Here is a 25,556-nt window from a genome sequence, read left to right on the forward strand (position 1 = left end):
TGAAACGTTTGACCGGAAGTCTGCAGCCTGTTACACTGCGAGCGGCTTCACGAGTCCGCGGACACGCCACTCGCGATCTCTCGTCGAGGAGCTCCAGTGCCCGAGCAGCGTCTCTCTCCGTCCTCGCTTCTCCGACCTTTGCGCCCACCGCCGGGAGGGGGCACGGGGGACGGGGGGGTTCCGCAGACACGCTCGCCGAGAGAAGAGCGCCATGTCCCGCGTGGTGTTCGAAGAGATGCCGGAGACGGCCGCCGGAGGAGGAGTGATGCTGAGCCGACGGAGGAGCAACGCCAGGCGGAGGAAGCGAAAGGAGTCGTTCGCCTTCCAGATGTGCTTTGCGGGGGTGCTGCTGGGGCTCGTGGTGGGGCTCAAGGCTGTGGCACAGAAAGCAGGTGACGGCCACTTTTTACCTTCAATTACATAATTTAATTTATTATGAAGAAGAACAGCGTTCATGGGACGTTTGTGGGAACATCAGGCAGTTAGAGAAACGTACAGTGCATGTCATGGCTGAGGAGTGCGCTCTTGTTTTTAGTTTGCAATTGTTAATTGTGCTAATTTGTCACATTTTACATACGTAAAACAACAACTTTCCTCTGCTGTGAGCGGACACAGGAAAAGCCGGTTGAGACAATGGAACGGACGTGTGGAATAATATCGCAAAGGAATTGAATCTACTGATCCGAGTTCAGGGAGATCCACGAGGACCAACACAGACACCTACATGCAACAACAAGGCATGCAAACAAATGGGAATGGAAGTCAATAATAGCACTAAATGGATCCCATTAGGATCAGTGCAGATGTATACATCAGATTACATTTAGTGTGTGTGTGTGTGTGTGTGTGTGTGTGTCAGTGCACACATCCACAGCCACTATTAAGGGTGAAGAAACAACAACATGCCTTCTCGTAGCTCAGCATCTGTAACCAATAATCCACTGAAATGGTAGCCGTGACTGTGCTGCTTGAATTACTCAACAGAAACACCATGTGAGCTGGATGCGAGGTGTGACTGGGGACGTTGACTAAGTGACGAGTGTAAGGGCAGAGTTCTTGTACCTGAAGTGGCCTTTAGGCCGTACAAGCTTATCGCCGGTTGTTGTTGTTGTTGTTGTTGTTGTTTCCGGTTGTAATCGGTGGGCTGTGGCGTCAGTTTTCTAAGGGTCCAATAGTGTCTATTGGCTTTTGAAGATCTCGGTGTTGTGAGCAGTGTTTTAGTGTCCGTGGCCCATGTCAGTTCCTCGCTAGTGTTCCTGAACACCCCCCAGTCCCTTTCCACCAGCCCAGTGGGGTCACGCCCAGCCCAGTGGGGTCACGCCCAGTGTGGTCACGCCCAGCCCAGTGTGGTCACGCCCAGCCCAGTGTGGTCACGCCCAGCTCAGTGGAGTCACGTCCAGCCCAGTGGGGTCACGCCCAGCCCAGTGGGGTCACGCCCAGTGTGGTCACGCCCAGCCCAGTGTGGTCACGCCCAGCCCAGTGTGGTCACGCCCAGAACAGTGTGGTCACGCCCAGCTCAGTGGGGTCACGCCCAGCCCAGTGTGGTCACGCCCAGCCCAGTGTGGTCACGCCCAGCCCAGTGTGGTCACGCCCAGCCCAGTGGGGTCACGTCCAGCCCAGTGGGGTCACACCCAGCCCAGAACAGTGTGGTCACGCCCAGCCCAGTGGAGTCAGGCCCAGCCCAGAACAGTGTGGTCACGCCCAGCCCAGTGGAGTCAGGCCCAGCCCAGTGTGGTCACGCCCAGCCCAGCCCAGTGGGGTCACGCCCAGCCCAGTGGGGTCACACCCAGCCCAGAACAGTGTGGTCACGCCCAGCCCAGTGGGGTCACGCCCAGTGTGGTCACGCCCAGCCCAGAACAGTGTGGTCACGCCCAGCCCAGTGGGGTCACGCCCAGTGTGGTCACGCCCAGTGTGGTCACGCCCAGCCCAGTGGGGTCACGCCCAGTGTGGTCACGCCCAGCCCAGAACAGTGTGGTCACACCCAGTCCAGTGGGGTCACGCCCAGTGTGGTCACGCCCAGCCCAGAACAGTGTGGTCACGCCCAGCCCAGTGTGGTCATGCCCAGCCCAGTGGGGTCACGCCCAGTCCAGTGGGGTCACACCCAGCCCAGAACAGTGTGGTCACGCCCAGCCCAGTGGGGTCACGCCCAGCCCAGTGTGGTCACGCCCAGCCCAGTGGGGTCACGCCCAGCCCAGTGGGGTCACACCCAGCCCAGAACAGTGTGGTCACGCCCAGCCGAGTGTGGTCACGCCCAGTCCAGAACAGTGTGGTCACGCCCAGCCCAGTGCGGTCACGCCCAGCCCAGTGGGGTCACGCCCAGCCCAGAACAGTGTGGTCACGCCCAGCCCAGTGGGGTCACGCCCAGTGTGGTCACGCCCAGCCCAGAACAGTGTGGTCACGCCCAGCCCAGTGGGGTCACGCCCAGCCCAGTGGGGTCACACCCAGCCCAGTGGGGTCACGCCCAGTGTGGTCACGCCCAGCCCAGAACAGTGTGGTCACGCCCAGCCCAGTGTGGTCACGCCCAGCCCAGTGGGGTCACACCCAGCCCAGTGGGGTCACGCCCAGCCCAGTGGGGTCACGCCCAGCCCAGAACAGTGTGGTCACGCCCAGCCCAGTGGGGTCACGCCCAGCCCAGTGGGGTCACGCCCAGCCCAGTGGGGTCACACCCAGCCCAGTGGGGTCACGCCCAGTGTGGTCACGCCCAGCCCAGAACAGTGTGGTCACCCCCAGCCCAGTGTGGTCACGCCCAGCCCAGTGGGGTCACGCCCAGCCCAGTGGGGTCACACCCAGCCCAGAACAGTGTGGTCACGCCCAGCCGAGTGTGGTCACGCCCAGTCCAGAACAGTGTGGTCACGCCCAGCCCAGTGCGGTCACGCCCAGCCCAGTGGGGTCACGCCCAGCCCAGAACAGTGTGGTCACGCCCAGCCCAGTGGGGTCACGCCCAGTGTGGTCACGCCCAGCCCAGAACAGTGTGGTCACGCCCAGCCCAGTGGGGTCACGCCCAGCCCAGTGGGGTCACACCCAGCCCAGTGGGGTCACGCCCAGCCCAGTGGGGTCACGCCCAGTGTGGTCACGCCCAGCCCAGAACAGTGTGGTCACGCCCAGCCCAGTGTGGTCACGCCCAGCCCAGTGGGGTCACACCCAGCCCAGTGGGGTCACACCCAGCCCAGTGGGGTCACGCCCAGCCCAGTGGGGTCACGCCCAGCCCAGAACAGTGTGGTCACGCCCAGCCCAGTGGGGTCACGCCCAGCCCAGTGGGGTCACGCCCAGCCCAGTGGGGTCACACCCAGCCCAGTGGGGTCACGCCCAGTGTGGTCACGCCCAGCCCAGAACAGTGTGGTCACCCCCAGCCCAGTGTGGTCACGCCCAGCCCAGTGGGGTCACGCCCAGCCCAGTGGGGTCACGTCCAGCCCAGTGGGGTCACGTCCAGCCCAGTGTGGTCAACAGGCACAGACGCTTCAAAACACACTTCGGGGACCAGAATTTGGATGATTTCCTCTGACGCTCCCAGCGGCGGCTCTCAAGCTTTGTGACTCTGTGTTCCTTGTGAGGTCCATCGGTAGAGCCGTGCACGTGGGATAGTGCATGAGCAGCTGTGAGGAAGATGACCGTACACAACCAAGAGAACTACCAGGAAGCGTAGTACTGAAGTGGATCAGTGGACGAGTTCATGGAGCAACTATGGTGACAATTTGGGTCCGGGGCCTTGAGTTGCATTCCTTTCAAACTAATGCGTAGAACTTCATGAACGTTTTCACTTTCACGTTTTCATTGAACTCGTGGCAGATGGAAAGTTGTTTGGATGACAACAGTCAAGGACAACTACATATGCTTCAGGGAGATCTAGTGAGTGGACCGTACGTTAAGATTTCTTTAGTCAAAGCTATCTGTCAATTATTTTAAATGGGATTTTTCTGATTGAATACTTTTAAAATCTAGCTTACTGACTGGTTTCTCCAAAATTGCCTCTCCCAGCTTTAACAACCCTCCTAGTAAAACCACCATCGCCCCACAGTCTGTATATACAAAGTGGTGGCCGTAGTCATGGTGACGTCGTCACCTGTTGGTTTGTAAACTGCCGCTTTGAAGCCTCGAGTTCAGCGATTTGCCGTCGCTGTCTTGGATTACGGACCCATCAGTACTGTCCGACACACACACACACACACACACACGTGTCTACTCCCTCATGTCTTTGTTACCCCCCTGCCCCCTAATGGCCCTGCACAGCCTTCTCCTCACGGTCCATTGTCGTCCATCTGTCCTTACTTCCACGGCCATCCCTCAGAGCTTATCCATACGTATATCTACGTCTCACTTCTTGAAAACACAAGCTAAAAGCCAGATCCAGGACAAAAGCACTATCGGGTGGAGGAGTACCCCATATGAGCAAACACATGTTGATATCTGGAGGTTTTAGTAACACCCCAAAGACCCTCCATCTGTGACCAAGCCTAAAGACATGTGCACCACCAGCCAGACAAATGGGCATGCTCCAGAGATGCCACTAATGGCTATTCGCGTATATGTACAGCATTAGTCTCCAGATGATCTCATTACATAATATAAAGCTCTGGAAGGTGCTCTTCTGCACGCTAGCAGAGGACAGACGGAGTGGGGGCAAGAGGAAGAGAGGAAAGCGTGATGGAAGGAGGTGTGGAGGTAGTGAGGGAGGACAGAACACCTCCAAGAAATGTCAAACGAAATGAAAGGATATGTTTTCGTTTAGTGGGTCTAGAGATTCTCTGATGTTCTCTTTTTCAGATACAAATATCAGTAGTTGCATATTGGCCAATTTATAAGTACTTAAAAAATAAAAACACACACAAAACAACGAGTGACGACATTAAAAAAAGCCTTTTTTTATTTATTGCCAAAGCACATTTCTTTCTTCAACCTGAACAATATATTAACTGTTTAAAAGTATACTATAAATAATACAAAATCCGTGGCTTTAAACTACAGCTTCAAACTATAAACAATAACAACAGTTTACAGTATACTTAAATAAAGATAAAGTAATACAAAACACACACTCTGTATACAGTTTCATACGTTTGCAGAAATATGAGCATATCCTGACTGACTGCATGTCCTGCACAGGAGAAGACCCTCTCAGATGGGGTCGATGAGGCCTGGACACACAGGTATGGGTCTGAAGGTGCAGACAATACGCTTCATCCACCACCAGGCTGCAGGGTCTGGTCCTGATGGGATTGAAGGCAGACTTTTGGCGATTTCAATCCCTTTCTGGACATGTTCAGGGATGGAGAGGCTCTGCCTTTAGTGGTCATGAAGAAGCTCTCGGTCCTCTTCCTCCAACAGCTTCTCTAGGGCTGACTGCTTGGCACAAAAAATACATAAAAGTAGTGTTTAGACAAACATGCTTCAAAAGAAATGCATTAATTTGAATAAATACAATACATTGGAGGATATGTATTAGTCTTTTTGACGAATTGTATTAATGGAACAGATCTTATACAAATATTGTTTTCACATCACTTTTGTTTTTAAACCTGAACCATGGACACATGTGGTCACAGACCGGTGGAGTTCCTCCACCTGGTCTTGTGTTAAATGAGCCTTCTTTACCGAGGTGAATGTGGTCACTGTTGAAGCTGCACAGCCACAAATATAAACATAAATAATGTTAAAGAAGCATCACTGCACATGCCATCGCTAGTTTCATTAACATTACACTGACTTGCAGGTAGCCGTTTGCTAGTAGCTAGCTAGCTACGGTAGGCTAGCTAGCTAGCATAAACATGGTTATAATGCCTAATTGATCATTTCTTGTTATTAGCCTTACTTTTATAAATGCAAGGCGTTACGGTACTAACCTGAGTTAAGGCTGCTGATGTCATCATCGGTCTCCACGTTTTCGGGGGGACCGGTCTCCCCATTGCCGGTGCCAGGGAGCTCCCAGACTGCCTCTGATGTGCTCGACACGGGCTCACTGTCCAACACCGTGCCTCCGCTTTCAAGTGGCTGTTATGGGTTGCCAGATGTTTCATTACATTTGACGTGTTCCCCCCTTTACACGCAATTATTTTGTAGCATTTTGCAAATTACAGCTACACTTTTGACCGCTTACCTTTTGGCATTTCTCCATTAAAAGGTTGATGGCGAGCTAGCTACTGTAGCTATATAAACGATAGGCTAGTGTAAACAAAGTATTTCAATCGGTAGGTCGTATAGGAACCCTACCGATCCATATAGGAACCCTACCGATCCATATAGGAACCCTACTGATCCATATAGGAACCCTACCGATCCATAGGAACCCTACCGATCCATAGGAACCCTACCGATCCATATAGGAACCCTACCGATCCATAGGAACCCTACCGATCCATATAGGAACCCTACCGATCCATAGGAACCCTACCGATCCATAGGAACCCTACCGATCCATATAGGAACCCTACCGATCCATAGGAACCCTACCGATCCATATAGGAACCCTACCGATCCATAGGAACCCTACCGATCCATAGGAACCCTACCGATCCAATAGCGTTGGAACTGTACAACCCTGTGCGGATGTGGTATGATTGCTTTCCTTGTTGGAAGGCCGGGGGTCAACCCTTTTGTAAAACAATGAAAGGCACTTATCACTGCAAACAAACATTCAAAGGCCTCTGTAATTAAAATGCGTCTTCTAGATAGACTCTCACACACACAGAGGCTGAAGATAAACTACAAATTAGCTTCAACGTACCCAATAAAAACAATAAAACCATTGCTAAATATATAAAGATTCCCTCTTTTAGGACAGTGAAATGAATCCTACATTCAAACATGTTTACTTCCATATAAATATATCACCAACACTTCAGGTAGTGTAGCAAAAACATGTGTACCATTACCCTCTTGAATGCATGCCATTCAAAATAAAAGTCCCATTTTTCTATTAATTTATTAATAGGTATTTATTAGTATTTCATGGGGAAAGCAACCAGGTAAAAGCACCATCAGCTCAACCAACTGACCAGGCAGCCATCAGACGTGAAGTCCATGTGGACGTATGGGTCCCGTGGGTGGACTCTTAAGAGCTTCTGTCTTCACTCGCCTTCTTCATCTTCTGTTCCTGTTGCCAGTGGGCAGATTGTGACGTTTCCTACTAAATGGACTGCTGCTCCTCCCTTTTTAATGCCTGATCGACAGCTTCGCTAATGAGCTGGTTCAAAAGGAGAGTGTGCCGACAGAGATTAATGAAGCCTTTAATAACAAAAAGAATATTCACGGTGTATGATGCATGCATATGTATCTATGACGGATATGATATGACAGCTCAGGCGGCAGGGTCCCATGGGTGTGTGCTAACAGTTAAGGATGTTAACGGAAAGTGATAAGAATACGTGTCTTTTTTCAACTTTTTGAAGATGTCAATTACAATATGTGGTTAATCGTTTTTATTTCTGGAAGTTTAAAGTTGCATTTCCCTCTTCCCATGTGTCCGCAAATACAATAATAAACAGAGTTGTATTTATATATACATATATATATATATATATATATATATATATATATGTATGAATGTATAGTAAAAGTTTGGCAGTACTGTTTTATATATATATATATATATATATATATATATATATATATATATACATACACAGTACAGCAGTACAGTTGTTTTTACAGTACAGCAGTACAGTTGTATATACAGTACATTAGTACAGTTGTTTTTACAGTACAGCAGAACAGTTACTGTATATATACTGGTTATTATATATTCCGGAAGAGACACTCAGTCTTTCCAGCAAACAGCTAGATTGTTGATGTATAAAGTGATGCAGGAATGAGTCCTAAAAGCCAGACATGAGGGAACACAGGTTCCCTCATGTCTGGCTAGATGCCTGAAATAAAGTCTGTGGTTTAACACACACTTAAGTGAATATTGAATATGAATATGTCTTCAAAAACAGGCTGCTAACAGGATCACTAGAGCTCTAGTCTGCTTTTAGCTTAGCGGTGGTGACGTCAAATCATGCAACCATGGTGTAGTTTGTATATAGCTTCATGTTAGCGTTTGACCTCTGAATGCTTCCAGGGCTTTTATTCTGAAAGGTAGTGGGAACACCGCTGGTGGGAGCAATAAGGAGTTTGCGGTCTTGGTGCAGACTCCGTGTTATTATTTGACTCCCTTCATAAGTATAGGCAGTACTTTAGTGTCAGGCTGCCAGATACATTGACATTGTATCCATATTGTGATAGAAGTTTTTTGATCTGTAATATCATGCCAGGCACTCATTTGAAAAGCTGCATTACAGTAAGGTTATGTCATTTTACCAGACTGCTCTAGCTGTTCTACTGTTTTCCTTTACCCACTACGTCCCCTACGATATTGTTGCAATATGTATTTCGTGGTATAAAATATTGCGATATTTGTTTTCCCTACTTTAGTGCCATATTTTTGCTTTTTTTGCATTTGTTTTGTCACATTGTCATTCAATATCCCACACAGAAAATGGGGTATAGTGCAATGGCAGGAGTGTTGCAATACCTTTCTAGGTTCAGTATACTGTGCAAAGATAGTAGCTAAGAGTATTTTGGTTCCATTCCAAGCCCAATGCACCTTTTACTTTGAGGCTTTTTGGGCTTGTGACCCTAAAAGAACAACAGAAAGACATCTGCCTGGAACCCTCTGTCGCTCTTCGTCTCTCTACCTCCAGCTCTTTAGCTCTCATAACACACACACACGCACACACACACACACACACGCACACACACACACACACACACACACACACACTAATGCACGTGCACTTCCAGACACAGGGCTGTGTCTGATTCAGCTGCATCTGGGTCAGCCTGCGTGATCACAGAGAGCAACACTCCTCACACAAACAACCCCCCCATATCCATCCTACTCCCTCAATCATCCCTCCCTCCATCTACAGCAGTCGCTCTGCTCTCATCTTGTCCCTCTCTCCCTCCATCGTGGTGGCACTCAGCCATCATTACCCCCCCCATGTAGCTTGTAACCCTTGCTCCGCATCGTAGCGGCTCTTCCTCCATTTCTCCACTCTTCGCTCACACAGTCTTCAAAAGCCTGTTCGCAGAGTGCAGCTTCGCCTGGTTTGTTAACTTATTTATCTGCTTCTATGGTAACCTACTGTGTGCCTAAACACACTTAATGCAGCTCCAACTAAGTGAAATAAGTGTGTGTTTTAGACAGTATAGAAGAAGTGGAGGTAGTCATGGTGACTTCAACCGTTGGTTTGTAAACTGCTGTTTTGAAGCCTCAAATTTGCCAATTTCTCCGCCACCATCTTGGATTACTCCCGTCGCCATATATATTTTTTGCAACCAATGAATGGAAGTTACCATATTTGGAATGCAGAAGAATGATGTAGAGACACCGTATAGGTCAGGACATGTTGCCGCCAGGTTTTAGACTTTATTTTCTTTTTTAACCGTACAATCCTGGATATCAACATTCAACGCTCGTTCTGTGACTGCCTGTGTTTTAGTGCTATATGATACTATGTGAAATATCCATGTTTGTAGCGTCAATGCTAGTGTTAGCATCAAACCTCACATCCAGGACATGGTCTAACCTCACACCCAGGACATGGTCTAACCTCACACCCAGGACATGGTCTAACCTCACACCCAGGACATGGTCTAACTTCACATCCAGGACATGGTCTAACCTCACACCCAGGACATGGTCTAACCTCACACCCAGGACATGGTCTAACCTTACACCCAGGACATGGTCTAACCTCACATCCAGGACATGGTCTAACCTCACACCCAGGACATGGTCTAACCTCACACCCAGGACATGGTCTAACCTCACACCCAGGACATGGTCTAACCTTACACCCAGGACATGGTCTAACCTCACATCCAGGACATGGTCTAACCTCACATCCAGGACATGGTCTAACCTCACACCCAGGACATGGTCTAACCTCACACCCAGGACATGGTCTAACCTCACACCCAGGACATGGTCTAACCTCACACCAGGACATGGTCTAACCTCACACCCCAGCTTGTTCACTTCGCTCGACTTCGGCCAATCAGCTTGTAGCTCCTTCACTTCGAGCTAAACACTCAACAAAATCACGACTGTTTGCTGTGCTGGCTCCTCATTGGTGGAACGAGCTCCCCATTGACATCAGGACAGGAAGTCTCTACAAACTAAAAACACATCTTAGTGACTATACCTTGAATAGGGAAGGTAGAGCTGTAGTAGCACTTTAGTAGCACTTAAATGTCTCTTACTGATAGCACTTTGTAGTTTAACTTTATTGAAGAAATTGTACTTTCTCGATTCTTGTTCTGAGTTTGGACTCATGGTTTAAGGCACTTATTGTAAGTCGCTTTGGATAAAAGTGTCAGCTAAATGACATGTCATGTAATAATGTAATGTGATGTATCACTGGTAGCCATGGTGAGAGGGCATGTGTTGGTTAAGCTGCCCTGATTAGCTCATTTGAAGCAGCTGTGTGTCTGACTAAGCTGGTATTTCATGAAAAAGAACCTGTCAAAATGTGGAATGTCACATCCATAACTCTAATCACAAAAGTGTGGACATTAGGAGAGGCTCAAGGCTTTTGTGAACGTTTACGTGTCCTTAAATGTGTTTTTGGGTTTAGATAAGTGTTGAAGCACAAAAACATTGACCTGAATTGCTGACAATCCTTGTAATGGAAATGTATAACAGTAAAAGATGGAAGTAAAACTCTATCATCTAAATAATCAAAGATATGAATCACAATCCAAGAAATGAGAGAGAGGGAAAAAGTCAAGACAGAAGAGAGAGAAAGAGAAATTAAGAGAGCGGGAGAAACCAGGGTGAAGGGTAGACGAGATCTTAACACTGGGAGTGGATTTTCTACAAAACTATTTAAAACTCTGTAAAAAAAAAAGATCAAATCACCAAAATAGTAACTCTGAAGCTCTATGAGCCTGGCTGCTTCGCATAGCCACATTGAATTACATAACGTTATCTAACAGATCTACCATTATTTTACTGTTGTTTTATATTTTCCATTTACTTTAAGGGCTATGTATTAGTAAGAAAATGGCTGTCACTATTGTTACAGACTGCTGTTGCTTTTGTTACAGAGGTTGATTAGAGTGGGAAGACTAAATAAAAATAGTTAAGTTGTGGGTGGTAATACCAAAAAGACCAACTTAAAAGGGCATTTCTATTGCCTGTCACCGGCGACCGGTGGCTGTGATAACAATACACACAGACATTACTCCACGATATCTTTACAGAGACAGTAGTTATTTGCTGCTATGGTAATTGTCAGAATGTTTAATAATTTCCTTTTAAAGATGCTAAACCGCTCTGTGGAGCCAAAGGGAAACTTGAGATATGTGTGATAATATTGACCAGTGGCGCTTTGGAATTTTTCCATAAAACCTTGAGTCAAATCAAATCAGGTTAAACGTATTCGAAGTATGAAAAATACTCTGTGTGAACCGTGTAATGTGCAAACATGTCAGATACGGGCAGATTAACCTGTGTGACTGTGCGGAGCGTGGATGAGACGACCTTCACCACTAAAAAAAGATGCCCATGAAGGTCATCCAAACGCACACACACTCAGCCTCAAGTTTCTCTGCTGCTGCTTTTGAAATGAAGAGCGCACGGCAGCTGGAAATGTTCCTTTCTTCCTCCCTTCATTGCCTCCTTTGCTGGCTTCCTTCCTTCCTTCCTTTCCTTGTTTCCTTTCCTTCCTTCCTGCTGGTGTTCATCAGGGATTACATTATATGGATTTCTCTCCCTCTCTCTTTCACGCTGTCCTTTTTCCCCTCTCTTCTCACTCTTGCCTGTTTCTCTTGCTAATGGTGACATTAACCAATCACGTGTGTCACTTTTTTTTCGACCATAGACTGTATCTAAGAAATGGACATAGTTCCCCTTGACGTTTGTGGACTGCGGTTCGGAAGCTGCAAGTCGCCATCTTGGATTCTGGCCATCGGCATCTTGTCTTTTAGCAACCGGTGAACAGAAGTGACCCGTCAATCACATGGTCGCCATGCCATGAAGCACACCCTGCTTTATGGTCTATTATGGTCTATGTTCTATGGTACATGGACCATCAGTTGCTGAATGAACATCATGCCGTATTGAAGAAGACTTGAAACCATTAACTCATGTTTACAATGTTTACTGAGGGAATAATTAAATAGAACACATGAAGCCAGAGGAGTTGCCCCCTGGTGGTCAGGAGAGAGAATGCAGCTTTAACACATGAAGCATAGACTTCTATACAACCAGAGGAGTCGCCCCCTGGTGGTCAGGAGAGAGAATGCAGCTTTAACACATGAAGCATAGACTTCTATACAACCAGAGGAGTCGCCCCCTGGTGGTCAGGAGAGAGAATGCAGCTTTAACACATGAAGCATAGACTTCTATACAACCAGAGGAGTCGCCCCCTGGTGGTCAGGAGAGAGAATGCAGCTTTAACACATGAAGCATAGACTTCTATACAACCAGAGGAGTCGCCCCTGGTGGTCAGGAGAGAGAATACAGCTTTAACACATGAAGCATAGACTTCTATACAACCAGAGGAGTCGCCCCCTGGTGGTCAGTAGAGAGAATGCAGCTTTAACACATGAAGCATAGACTTCTATACAACCAGAGGAGTCGCCCCCTGGTGGTCAGGAGAGAGAATGCAGCTTTAACACATAGACTTAATTGGTATTGTTATTTATAGTGTTTGTTTTAAAAAAAAACACACAATTAAGATAAGGAAATCAATTATTTTATTTTTATGGATTAAAACAATTATTTCATTAGTTGTTTTAATGAGCTACTAGAATCTACTTAGAGGTCAGTGTAAACAACTCATAATTCATCTCCAATATCTTTTTATGCTGCTATGAAATCATCTCCTTCAAACAACGTTTTTTTCAAGCTGATCACCAACACTACATTTTACAGGATTACATGTAAACACATCATGATAACTAATAATTATAATTTACCTTCGCCCAATTCTCATTGTCACTGAACAGAGGCATCATACTGAACCGAACCTTTATTCTCCTCCCGTCAATTTTGTTGTTCACAGTGTAACATTATTAGTGATCGGAGAAAAGCATAAATTATGTGATAGTTAATGTCGTGGCTAGCACTGTCCAATCACAGCAAGAGGGGCCCTGGTTCGATCCTCGATCGCGGGCAGTCCTTGTTCTCCGCGTGGGTTCCCTCCGGGTTCTCTGACTTCCTCCCACAGTCCAAAGACATGCATCTTAGGTTAACTGGACTATAAATTGCCCGTAGGTGTGTGTGCCATGAGATAAACTGGACACCTGTCCATGGAGTGGAATGGAATGGTGCTTACTACTTTCATTGGAAACGCGTTGGCAACACTGGGCTGAGTTTTTAGGGTTGGATATACTTTCAAAATCTATCACACTCTTGCTGGTTTGACCAATGTTGCCGACTCCAGCTTTAAAGAGATAGCTACCATCACCAGCTTTAAAGAGATAGATACCATCACCAGCTTTAATGAGATAGGTACCATCACCAGCTTTAAAGAGATAGATACCATCACCAGCTTTAATGAGATAGGTACCATCACCAGCTTTAAAGAGATAGGTACCATCACCAGCTTTAAAGAGATAGGTACCATCACCAGCTTTAATGAGATAGGTACCATCACCAGCTTTAATGAGATAGGTACCATCACCAGCTTTAAAGAGATAGCTACCATCACCAGCTTTAAAGAGATAGGTACCATCACCAGCTTTAAAGAGATAGGTACCATCACCATCTTTAAAGAGATAGGTACCATCACCAGCTTTAAAGAGATAGGTACCATCACCAGCTTTAAAGAGATAGGTACCATCACCAGCTTTAAAGAGATAGGTACCATCACCAGCTTTAAAGAGATAGGTACCATCACCATCTTTAAAGAGATAGGTACCATCACCAGCTTTAAAGAGATAGGTACCATCACCAGCTTTAAAGAGATAGGTACCATCACCATCTTTAAAGAGATAGGTACCATCACCAGCTTTAAAGAGATAGGTACCATCACCAGCTTTAAAGAGATAGATACCATCACCAGCTTTAAAGAGATAGATACCATCACCAGCTTTAAAGAGATAGATACCATCACCAGCTTTAATGAGAGATGCATTTTGGGCTTCACGATATTGGAACAAAAACTGACATTGTAAACAATTATTTACCCAAAGCAGTCATCAAACCTATCAGTTTGTTAGTTGTGGGCGTGGTCTGAACTATTCCGGCGAATAGACGGGGGTAGGAAGTGGGGAAGGGGCCATTGTCACACACACAAAATGTGTGTTTCCATGTCTCAAGATCATAACAGACCCTCCAAACTGAGGACGGTCTGTCCCGTTTGACAGATTCCCCTATTTTCCACTGAGTTTAAAAAAAAGGACACTCTTTTTGGGGGAGGTCTGCAGGGTCATGCAAGCCTGTAAAGTGCCTTTGTTAGGTTCAGTAAAATGTCAGTACTTTTCCAGCCCTGCTTTAGCAATGTACCTTCAGAGGACCAATCAGCTGCAGGTGCGAGTTACTCAAAAGCTTCTATTCTCCCATTGTAAGAGTGAGTGGGGGACAGGCCAATGCCTTTTGTCCTTGAATACCAGGCATAATCACGGCAGGAGGCCTCCAAACACTAGAACACTGGACATGGCTTTGGACGGCTTTGGACTTATGAAAGTGCAGCTCCCACTTCTGTGGCATTAATTACAACATTTGCATTATATCATCTCGTAAAGTTTGCTATATGTCCGACAGACAGCAACATTGATGAACGGGGAGTCCAATATTTACTCTCCTTTAAGCTCCACCTAATTCTTCAAAAGTAAATATCCGTCTATTTAACTGTACGTTACAGCGACCTGTCAATCACAGTAAGCCCGCCCTAAAGCATGCTCTGTTTTAAGGTGGGCTAACTTGGAATTGACAAGTCGCTGTCTCCACTACTACGTCCACTTCTTATATACAGCCTGTGGTTAAAACCTCAAAAAGGTGAAAATACTCTTCAATCTCACTACTTTACATTTAACTACAAAACTTTCCGAAATAAAAACACAGCAACCCGAGTGCTGAGAAACACTTCTTATATCGAGTCAAGTGAACCGAGCCGCTGCATAGAGCGCTACCGCCTGTGTATTCGTAGTTTATTAATGTCGGATATGTCTCGTGTCCACATCCGACCTCGTTCCCAGCTATACACCCGCATAGTGTAACGGTTCTGTTCTGGACAACACGTGCAGACAGATTCCTCGTCTTCCAACTGGATTTCTCTGGAAACACAAGATTCAAGCTAATTAGCATTTAAATTAATTTTACTTTGTGGGCTTTTTAATCATCAAATGTAACAGAGCTATTCTTCAATCACAGTTCCAAGTGAGCTAAAACTCTCAGCACTTTATATACAAACACAGGTTTTCACACACTTCTCGGGCCCCTGTTGATTCCATGTTGGGCCTTATGTTTAATTCAAACCCGGAGATGAATAATTACTCTGGATTACAACGCCGCAGAGCTGTTTGGGTGAGGCGGCTCTACCCGTCTGCTGGGAGATTATGTCAAATCAGAGAATGAGGAAATTATTGAACAAGCACAGTCAGAATAATGTCACGCTGAGTTCAGAATTGTGTTTGTAAATGAATGTTGCGTGAGAGAGAAAGAGGGGTGACGAGTGTGTGCACTCGGAGAACATCGAAAAGAACATTCTGGTGTTGAGCTGATAATGAAGTGGCCACTTGGCTCATCCAGCACCAGCCGGATCTCACTAATGTCATCTAGATATAGTATGCTGGATATGGGGATTCATATTCCTCAGTTGAGACTGGATCACCAACACGGTGAATGCCCTGGAGGTCTGGGGTGTCTCCTGGTGTGTCAATTAGTTTCTGGTGGGTGTGAAGTATATAGTTATAGTTAGTTCATAGTTAGTGAATTAACCGCATTCATGGACGCACATCGGTGCAGAAATTTAAACTTTTGGTATAAAGAAAATATATGTTTGGGGTGCCTGGTGGGAAATACTGCAGTATTTTGTAGTTCTACCATGGTCTGGATACTCAATTCTGATTGGCAGCAGGGCAATCCATACATTTCTGATAATGGATTCCTACTAAGTAGTTCCAGTGAAAAAGCCTGTTATATATTATATATGTCCATTATAAATTCATCCGTCGGCTTCATTAAATGGGAAAGAAATTTAATTGTATTCAGAACAATAACTACAACGTTAGTCCTTCAGGGCTTTTTCCGGTGAACACCACTGACTCTGTGAACATCATCCGGTGAACATCACTCGGTGAACATCATCCGGTGAACACCACTCGGTGAACATCACTTGGTGAACATCATCCGGTGAACATCATCCGGTGAACACCACTGACTCTGTGAACATCATCCGGTGAACATCACTCGGTGAACATCATCCGGTGAACACCACTCGGTGAACATCACTTGGTGAACATCATCCGGTGAACATCATCCGGTGAACACCACTGACTCTGTGAACATCATCCGGTGAACACCACTCGGTGAACATCACTTGGTGAACATCATCCGGTGAACATCATCCGGTGAACACCACTGACTCTGTGAACATCATCCGGTGAACACCACTCGGTGAACATCACTCGGTGAACACCACTCGGTGAACACCACTCGGTGAACATCACTCGGTGAACATCATCCGGTGAACACCACTCGGTGAACACCACTGACTTGGTGAACAATCACTCGGTGAACATCATCCGGTGAACATCATCCGGTGAACATCACTCGGTGAACATCATCCGGTGAACATCACTGACTCGGTGAACACCATCCGGTGAACATCATCCGGTGAACATCATCCGGTGAACACCACTCGGTGAACATCATCCGGTGAACATCATCCGGTGAACATCATCCGGTGAACACCACTGACTCGGTGAACACCATCCGGTGAACATCATCCGGTGAACATCATCCGGTGAACACCACTCTGTGAACATCATCCGGTGAACATCATCCGGTGAACACCACTCGGTGAACATCACTTGGTGAACATCACTCGGTGAACATCATCCGGTGAACACCACTCGGTGAACATCATCCGGTGAACACCACTCGGTGAACATCACTCGGTGAACATCATCCGGTGAACACCACTCGGTGAACACCACTGACTCGGTGAACAATCACTCGGTGAACATCATCCGGTGAACATCATCCGGTGAACACCACTCGGTGAACACCACTGACTCGGTGAACAATCACTCGGTGAACATCATCCGGTGAACATCATCCGGTGAACATCATCCGGTGAACACCACTCGGTGAACACCACTCGGTGAACAATCACTCGGTGAACACCATCCGGTGAACATCATCCGGTGAACATCATCCGGTGAACACCACTCGGTGAACATCATCCGGTGAACATCATCCGGTGAACACCACTCGGTGAACATCATCCGGTGAACATCATCCGGTGAACACCACTGACTCGGTGAACACCATCCGGTGACGCCTGTAACACATGAGCTGGAAGAAGTGAGCTTCTCCTTTGATGATAGCGATAGCTAGCTTGTCTTGTTGTTTACATTATATTATTATTATATTATCTATTTATATAATCTACAAAATGTCATTGGCTTTTAACCTTGCTTGCATAATATTAGCTTTATGCTCATCAAGAATTCACGAAAATATTGATATTGATTCAGTCCAAGAATATTCAGGTCACAGTAACCTGAGAATATGAAGCCCACCACACATTAGCCTCACCTTTTATGTGCGTGTCCCTGTCTCCTGGTTGTCCCCAATCCGTTAATAACAGCTTTTTTGCCTTTAACCCTCGGGAGTCTTTTCTCACGTGTTCATAATCAAATCATAATCAAACACTCACACACACACACACACATACACACTCATAAACAGTCAAAGCTTGGTCGTGATGGATGAACACATTTTAAGCAAGGGTCACTGCGTTTCTCTGTGGGCCATGTACTGTATTAGATCTAGCTGTGACATTAAGAGCTATTTTCTTTCTCTCTCTCTGTAATCTTCTCTCTGTCTGTTGCTCCCTCGCTCCCCCAATACGCCCCTGCTAATTCATCACCCAGCCCAAAGCCTATTTTAGCACCCGCCATGTGTATTCTGGGCTCCAAAGAGACAGATGAAAGGAGGAAGAGTTGAAGAAACCGCTCCATCCCGGAGGAGTGTGACCATGAGATTCTGTAGACCTGCTGTTGTCTTTACCTCTCTATTTCTTTATCACTTCATGTCCCAATCCCCTGTTCCTCCTCTTCCTCTATTAGGCCCTTTGTTATACGATGTGTTGGTAATCGCAATTGACAAGAAGCTCAGTTTAAGGCTTAGCACTATCATCCATTGTTTACATTTCCTGTGGTTTTTGGGGGATTGGACTTCACGCTCCAAAACACAGGCCGTGCAAAACAGTAACGTGAGTTTTGAAAGCAAATGGTGTTTTTCAACCTGGGTCTTTTTCCTCTATTGTGGCCAGTTCTGGGTCATGCTAACGTTGCACTCACCATCTTCATTGTGGAGAAGCTTTCTAAATTAATTTAAATGTTGTGTAAATCTTTTCAAATGGTTGTACTAATGTTACACCAAAAGATAAACAGAAATGAACTGAATAAATGGACTTGCATTTATAGAACGCTTTTCTAGTCTGCCGACCATCGGGAACTCAAATAAATCACGTTTGCACACTAACGTTTCCCTGATAATTCCACATTGTAAACAACACAGCTGAAATGTTGAAATCAGCTGTAGGAAAGCCAGTCAACATGAGCTGCTGGCAGCCATTGGGAATCAAAGTCCAGTAGAGCTAAGCGCTAAAGTTAATGGAGGTTGAATTGAGTTTCATTTTGACGCATTCATGCTCTATTCGGTAAAACCAAAATAACCACGATGAAGTCCAATTCATCCATGCAGTCAGGTAATATTTAGTTTTTGGCAAGAAACTTGAATAAATACGATTGATTGAAGGAAATGTTTTCCCAGCAACACAAAGTAGATAATAGAGAAGGAATCATGACCTGTTAAACTCCCTAAAACTACCACAAAGTGTTTTGTTTTTTACCATAATATTAAATTGGGTTTTGAGAATCGTGAAATATCACTGTTAGTGGTATTGACGACACATTACTGGTATTGTGACTTGCTGGTTAACAGAACTAAAGGCCTCTTCATCTGCATATTTACAACATATATTACACAAATGAAATAAGGAATTGTTGTAGCTGTTGATTCCTGTCCCACTGGTTGGCAAAGCTTGGCAAAGCCGTCCCCTCTACATTCTGTCTTTCTATATAGAGCAGTCCTTTCCTCGACATTACAAAGGGAACAGACCTGCTCTTTCCCCAAGGCCACGAGTCTGACAGCATTAGTCTTCACAACTGAGAATTATTCTGCAGTGAAATGTAGGTTACTGCTGTATTATAAAACAGATTCAGACAAACATTTCTACAGAAATGCTGAGGTTAACGTACCTTGTAGTAGTAGTAGTAGTATTTGTAGTATTTCTGTTGAAATGTTTCAAACTCACAATCAGCCAAAAACATACTAGTTTTGTTGTTAATAGTTTCCTGAATGTGACTCTTGTCAGTGCAGTTCAAAAAATGACAGGTTGAAATATAACTTCCGTAACAGTGTAGACTTATGCTGCGTTCACACCAAAAGCGAAGCGAATTAAAGCTGCGAGCAGCAATGAATGGGTCCTCGCTCACCCGTGCCGGTTGGGGGCGCCGGCGGGACGCCAACCCGCGGCCGCCGGTCATGCGTTTTACCGTCTGTCGCGTAACCCCGATATTCTTTCGCCAGTAGGTGGCGCGTCGACTGCGAGTGAAAATAAGCTTGGCGATATCCTCAGGCCGTGACTTGTAACAAGCATGACAAGTTTGGGGCGGATTCGAGCAAGTCCAGTTGAGCCAGTAGGGGGCGCTTTGAGAATGTAAACAGATACATGCTCCATGTGTCTCTACGTGAAGTGTAGACCATGTTGTGTAAATGACATGTGAATCTGATGCATTTGTTTTGGCCAGTAGGGGGCGCTTTGAGAATGTAAACAGATACATGCTCCATGTGTCTCTACGTGAAGTGTAGACCATGTTGTGTAATTTTCATGTGAATCTGATGCATTTTTAGGCTTATTTGTTTTGGCCAGTAGGGGCGCTTTGAGAATGTGAACAGATACGTGTCTCTAGGTGAAGTCTAGACCACGTCATGTAAATTAAAGCTAAAAAGAAAAAGTGATGAAAAATCTTGTCCTGGACTGGATTTGAACAGACAACTTCCACACTCAAGACAGGTGTTTATCCCACTGCGCTACCAGTTTGCTGAAAAAACTTGATGGTAACTCGTATAGCTAGAAAATATTAGTGTCTAAAACTTGTCATTTTATTTTTTTAGTAGGTGTTCCAATGACAATTTCGAATGTTTCTTCTTGGAAATGTGTTCAGGGCTTGAGTGGCATCATGCATGATTATTTTTGGAAAGATTGGTTTAGTTAAAGCAACAGTCTCTTGCATAACAAAGCACAGAAATATTTTTATTTCTGAAAAAATATTTCGGATTTTATTGGAATTATTTTAACGACAAGTGAGAGTGGGTGAAAGCGCCGTTTTTTTGCAGAATAATCATGCTCAAGGCCTTCTGATCATCCTGGAAAGAAGATTCTGAATTTTTTTGTGGGAGATAACGTTAAATGTATAACGGCAAAAAGTGCCAAAAACGAGCTAAAAACGCTAAAAACGGCCAACTTCGGCGAAGGAAAAGCTGGATGATCACTGTCATTATATACATTGTCGTAAGATCATGTTGAGCTATATCTCACTTTGACCCCACTATATTGAGGTGTGCAGCTCCGTGAAGAGTCAACCTGCATGTGTTTTCACTCAGTCCAAGACAAGAAGTAAGTGGATGCCAAGTAAAGGTTTGGCTCACTTTTGGTCAGTCCGACTGCTATACTCTGGCAGGAGAGTTATTTGACCAACAGGAAACATCTTTCTGAATGGAAATTTCTCTGATCGCTGCAGAGTTTTCTCTGCTTGGCCTTTTGTTGTTTGCTGTTTTTACAAATGAATTACCCTAACAAAGGCAAAAGTCACCACAATGTGTGCTGACAATTCAACAGCAGAAATAACAAACTGATTCTTATATTGTATAAAACAAAAAGCACTGTATCAAATCATCAATGAAGCCCAATTTAAAGATGTATGTCAAATATGTTGCAGTTAAAGGCCAAGAGAGCATTAAGGCCGTAGCTATATAACAATTAGTCTACTGCTTAGTGATAAGTGATGATAGAGAGGGATTATTTAAGAGTCTGTCGATTTTTAGGAAAATCCAGCAAAGAGTTGGCCACCTATATAACACATTTTATTCTTAAAAGTACCTCTAAACAACCATGTTATTAGAGACTTGAGCTCTGTCCAACTGAGATAATGTTTGTGATTTGCTCATCTCAAACCTTCTGTGGAATACACACTAAGTACACACTTCCCCCCCAGTCCATTTTTTTACAATTTAGACAAATACACCCTGATTACATAACTATTTTGTCAGAAGCAGTTTCTGCATTGGCTGGACAAGTTGCATTGAAATGTGTGTGTTTAAGTGCATGTGTTTTACACACACACACACACACACACACACACACACACACACACACACACACACACACTTCCTTGTTGCTGCTCTGAAGCTCATACATTATTTGGTCTGTGTTGCAGTGCGGAGGAGAATGTGTGCAGTAAAGAAATGTCCTTCTGGACCTGGATGTTAAATCGCATGTGCTTGATTGACACAAGGAACATGGCACTTCTGTAATACATTCAGACACCGTGACATCATGGTGATATTGTGTCGGTTATTGTATGTGACGTGCATACCAGATGAGTTGCTCATCCAAAGAGACACAGAACTGCCCTGGGTCAGAAAGGAAGAGTAGATTTAGTCAAGTTGTCGGAAAGGTCAGAAAAGTACAAATAAAGTGAACATTTTTACATGTCCGTCATTTTTCCTAAATATGAAACAGGACTTTCCTCAAAAATAGCATCACTTTTAGAGTGGTAATGTGGCCTCATTTCTATCCTTTTTCTTCCTTTGATGATTTTCTCTGTTAGCTTGTGTTATCTTTGTTTGTAGGCCTTTACACACACGGACTTAATAAATAAACCACACAAGAAACCAAACACTAATGATTCTTATCAACACAAAGTGCTGCTGAGTTCCCTCTGTTACACACAGATGCAAAGTATATGTCTCTGGCTTTTATTGTTTAAAAAGGTAAGACGGGAAGGAATGGATCTGGCATGGGCTGCCTTTGTCGATGTTGAAAAGAATAAGTAATACAGTTTAAAGCCTGGGTTCGGACTACAGACAGTCTGTGTTGTTGTATAGTGTAAAGTGTGGGGTTGTATATACTTTACCTCAAACAAAAGTTAAAGTCTTTATTCGCTTTTGTGAAAGCTCAGTTATTTTTTGCCATTTAAATTGTGCTCTGTGTGAAAGTTCTAATGACAAAAACATCCATCCATTGTCTTCCTCTTATCCGGGGTCGGGTTGTGGTGGCAGCAGGCCCAGCAGGCTGACCCAGACTTCCCTCTTCCCAACAGAAGAAACTCATCTCCTTACCCTATCTCGAAGACTGAGCCCTACAGAGGAAACTCATCTCCTTACCCTATCTCTAAGACTGAGCCGTACAGAGGAAACTCATCTCCTTACCCTATCTCTAAGGCTGAGCCCTACAGAGGAAACTCATCTCCTTACCCTATCTCTAAGACTGAGCCGTACAGAGGAAACTCATCTCCATACCCTATCTCGAAGACTGAGCCCTACAGAGGAAACTCATCTCCTTACCCTATCTCTAAGACTGAGCCGTACAGAGGAAACTCATCTCCTTACCCTATCTCTAAGGCTGAGCCCTACAGAGGAAACTCATCTCCTTACCCTATCTCTAAGGCTGAGTCCTACAGAGGAAACTCATCTCCTTACCCTATCTCTAAGGCTGAGCCCTACAGAGGAAACTCATCTCCTTACCCTATCTCTAAGGCTGAGTCCTACAGAGGAAACTCATCTCCTTACCCTATCTCTAAGGCTGAGCCCTACAGAGGAAACTCATCTCCTTACCCTATCTCTAAGGCTGAGCCCTACAGAGGAAACTCATCTCCTTACCCTATCTCTAAGGCTGAGCCCTACAGAGGAAACTCATCTCCTTACCCTATCTCTAAGGCTGAGCCCTACAGAGGAAACTCATCTCCTTACCCTATCTCTAAGGCTGAGCCCTACAGAGGAAACTCATCTCCTTACCCTATCTCTAAGGCTGAGCCCTAAGGAGGAAACTCATCTCCTTACCCTATCTCTAAGGCTGAGCCCTAAGGAGGAAACTCATCTCCTTACCCTATCTCTAAGGCTGAGCCCTACAGAGGAAACTCATCTCCTTACCCTATCTCTAAGGCTGAGCCCTAAGGAGGAAACTCATCTCCTTACCCTATCTCTAAGGCTGAGCCCTAAGGAGGAAACTCATCTCCTTACCCTATCTCTAAGACTGCGCCCTACAGAGGACCTCATCTCCTTACTCTATCTCTAAGGCTGAGCCCTACAGAGGAAACTCATCTCCTTACCCTATCTCTAAGGCTGAGCCCTACAGAGGAAAATCATCTCCTTACCCTATCTCTAAGGCTGAGCCCTACAGAGGAAACTCATCTCCTTACACTATCTCTAAGGCTGAGCCCTACAGAGGACCTCATCTCCTTACCCTATCTCTAAGGCTGAGCCCTAAGGAGGAAACTCATCTCCTTACCCTATCTCTAAGACTGCGCCCTACAGAGGACCTCATCTCCTTACTCTATCTCTAAGGCTGAGCCCTACAGAGGAAACTCATCTCCATACCCTATCTCTAAGGCTGAGCCCTACAGAGGAAACTCATCTCCTTACCCTATCTCTAAGGCTGAGGCCTACAGAGGAAACTCATCTCCTTTCTCTATCTCTAAGGCTGAGTCCTACAGAGGAAACTCATCTCCTTACCCTATCTCTAAGGCTGAGCCCTACAGAGGAAACTCATCTCCTTACTCTATCTCTAAGGCTGAGTCCTACAGAGGAAACTCATCTCCTTACTCTATCTCTAAGGCTGAGTCCTACAGAGGAAACTCATCTCCTTACCCTATCTCTAAGGCTGAGCCCTACAGAGGAAACTCATCTCCTTACTCTATCTCTAAGGCTGAGCTCGGCCCCCCTACAGAGGAAACTCATCTCCTTACTCTATCTCTAAGGCTGAGCTCGGCCCCCCTACAGAAGAAACTCATCTCCTTACTCTATCTCTAAGGCTGAGTCCTACAGAGGAAACTCATCTCCTTACCCTATCTCTAAGGCTGAGCCCTAAGGAGGAAACTCATCTCCTTACTCTATCTCTAAGGCTGAGTCCTACAGAGGAAACTCATCTCCTTACTCTATCTCTAAGGCTGAGCCCTACAGAGGAAACTCATCTCCTTACTCTATCTCTAAGGCTGAGCCCTAAGGAGGAAACTCATCTCCTTACTCTATCTCTAAGGCTGAGCCCTAAGGAGGAAACTCATCTCCTTACTCTATCTCTAAGGCTGAGCCCTACAGAGGAAACTCATCTCCTTACTCTATCTCTAAGGCTGAGCCCTAAGGAGGAAACTCATCTCCTTACCCTATCTCTAAGGCTGAGCCCTACAGAGGAAACTCATCTCCTTACCTTATCTCTAAGGCTGAGTCCTACAGAGGAAACTCATCTCCTTACTCTATCTCTAAGGCTGAGCCCTAAGGAGGAAACTCATCTCCTTACTCTATCTCTAAGGCTGAGCCCGGCCCCCCTACAGAGGAAATACATTTTGGCCCCTTGTATCCGCGACCTCGTTCTTTCGGTCACGACTCAGAGTTCGTGGGAATTTGTCTTTTAACTTCATTAACTGTGTTTTTTTGTTAACCACTTATAAATGACTTAATGAACAAATATCAATTTATATTATATATAGATAGTAATCTGTATACTCCCTTTCATACACATACAGTGTTTCTTTAAAACATGAGGAACAGTTTCATTTGAACCACTAATGGGCGTTTTACTTTATTGACGGGCAATCACAAGGCTTTTCCATGTGTGTGTGTGTTTCTGTGTGTTTGATTGACACGCCGTCCACAGCAGTGCTGAATTCTGCGGGCATGTTTCAGAATGACATTTGGTCCATGCTGCATGATGCTGGATGAAACTGTTGATGCTTTGTGTTTCATGTTGTTGGACAGAATATGATTTGCTCTTATTCAATGCTACGTGTAGAAAAGACTACAGCGATGTAGTGGAGATCAAACCATAACTGAAAAAAAGATTCAAGGATCATTTATTGTCATCATGCTACACAGCGTCGCACAATAACATTCACTTGTAGCCCATTTATGACACAACCAACATATGAGAAACAGAACAAAACTGTAGTACATACCTGTCTCATAAGGAATGTAAACAGCTGCATTAAAATCAAGTCTGTGTTCACATCTCCACATTAAAAACATGAGGAACTCATGGTCCATCCCCTCTGACTGTGTG

The 25,556-nt window shown here is 45.4% G+C and overlaps 1 protein-coding gene across 1 annotated transcript in view; it reads left to right on the forward strand.

The window, feature by feature from the left end:
• The first annotated feature begins 211 nt into the window (after nt 1-211).
• The window catches only part of slc24a3 (solute carrier family 24 member 3), an 87,059-nt gene continuing 61,714 nt past the window's right edge, over nt 212-25,556 (forward strand). Inside the window, 1 exon segment of the mRNA XM_034552108.1 lies at nt 212-392. Coding sequence (XP_034407999.1) covers nt 212-392 — 181 coding nt within the window.

This window comes from Cyclopterus lumpus, chromosome 15 (genome assembly GCF_009769545.1).
Source record: "Cyclopterus lumpus isolate fCycLum1 chromosome 15, fCycLum1.pri, whole genome shotgun sequence".
Taxonomy (NCBI): Eukaryota; Metazoa; Chordata; class Actinopteri; order Perciformes; family Cyclopteridae; genus Cyclopterus; species Cyclopterus lumpus.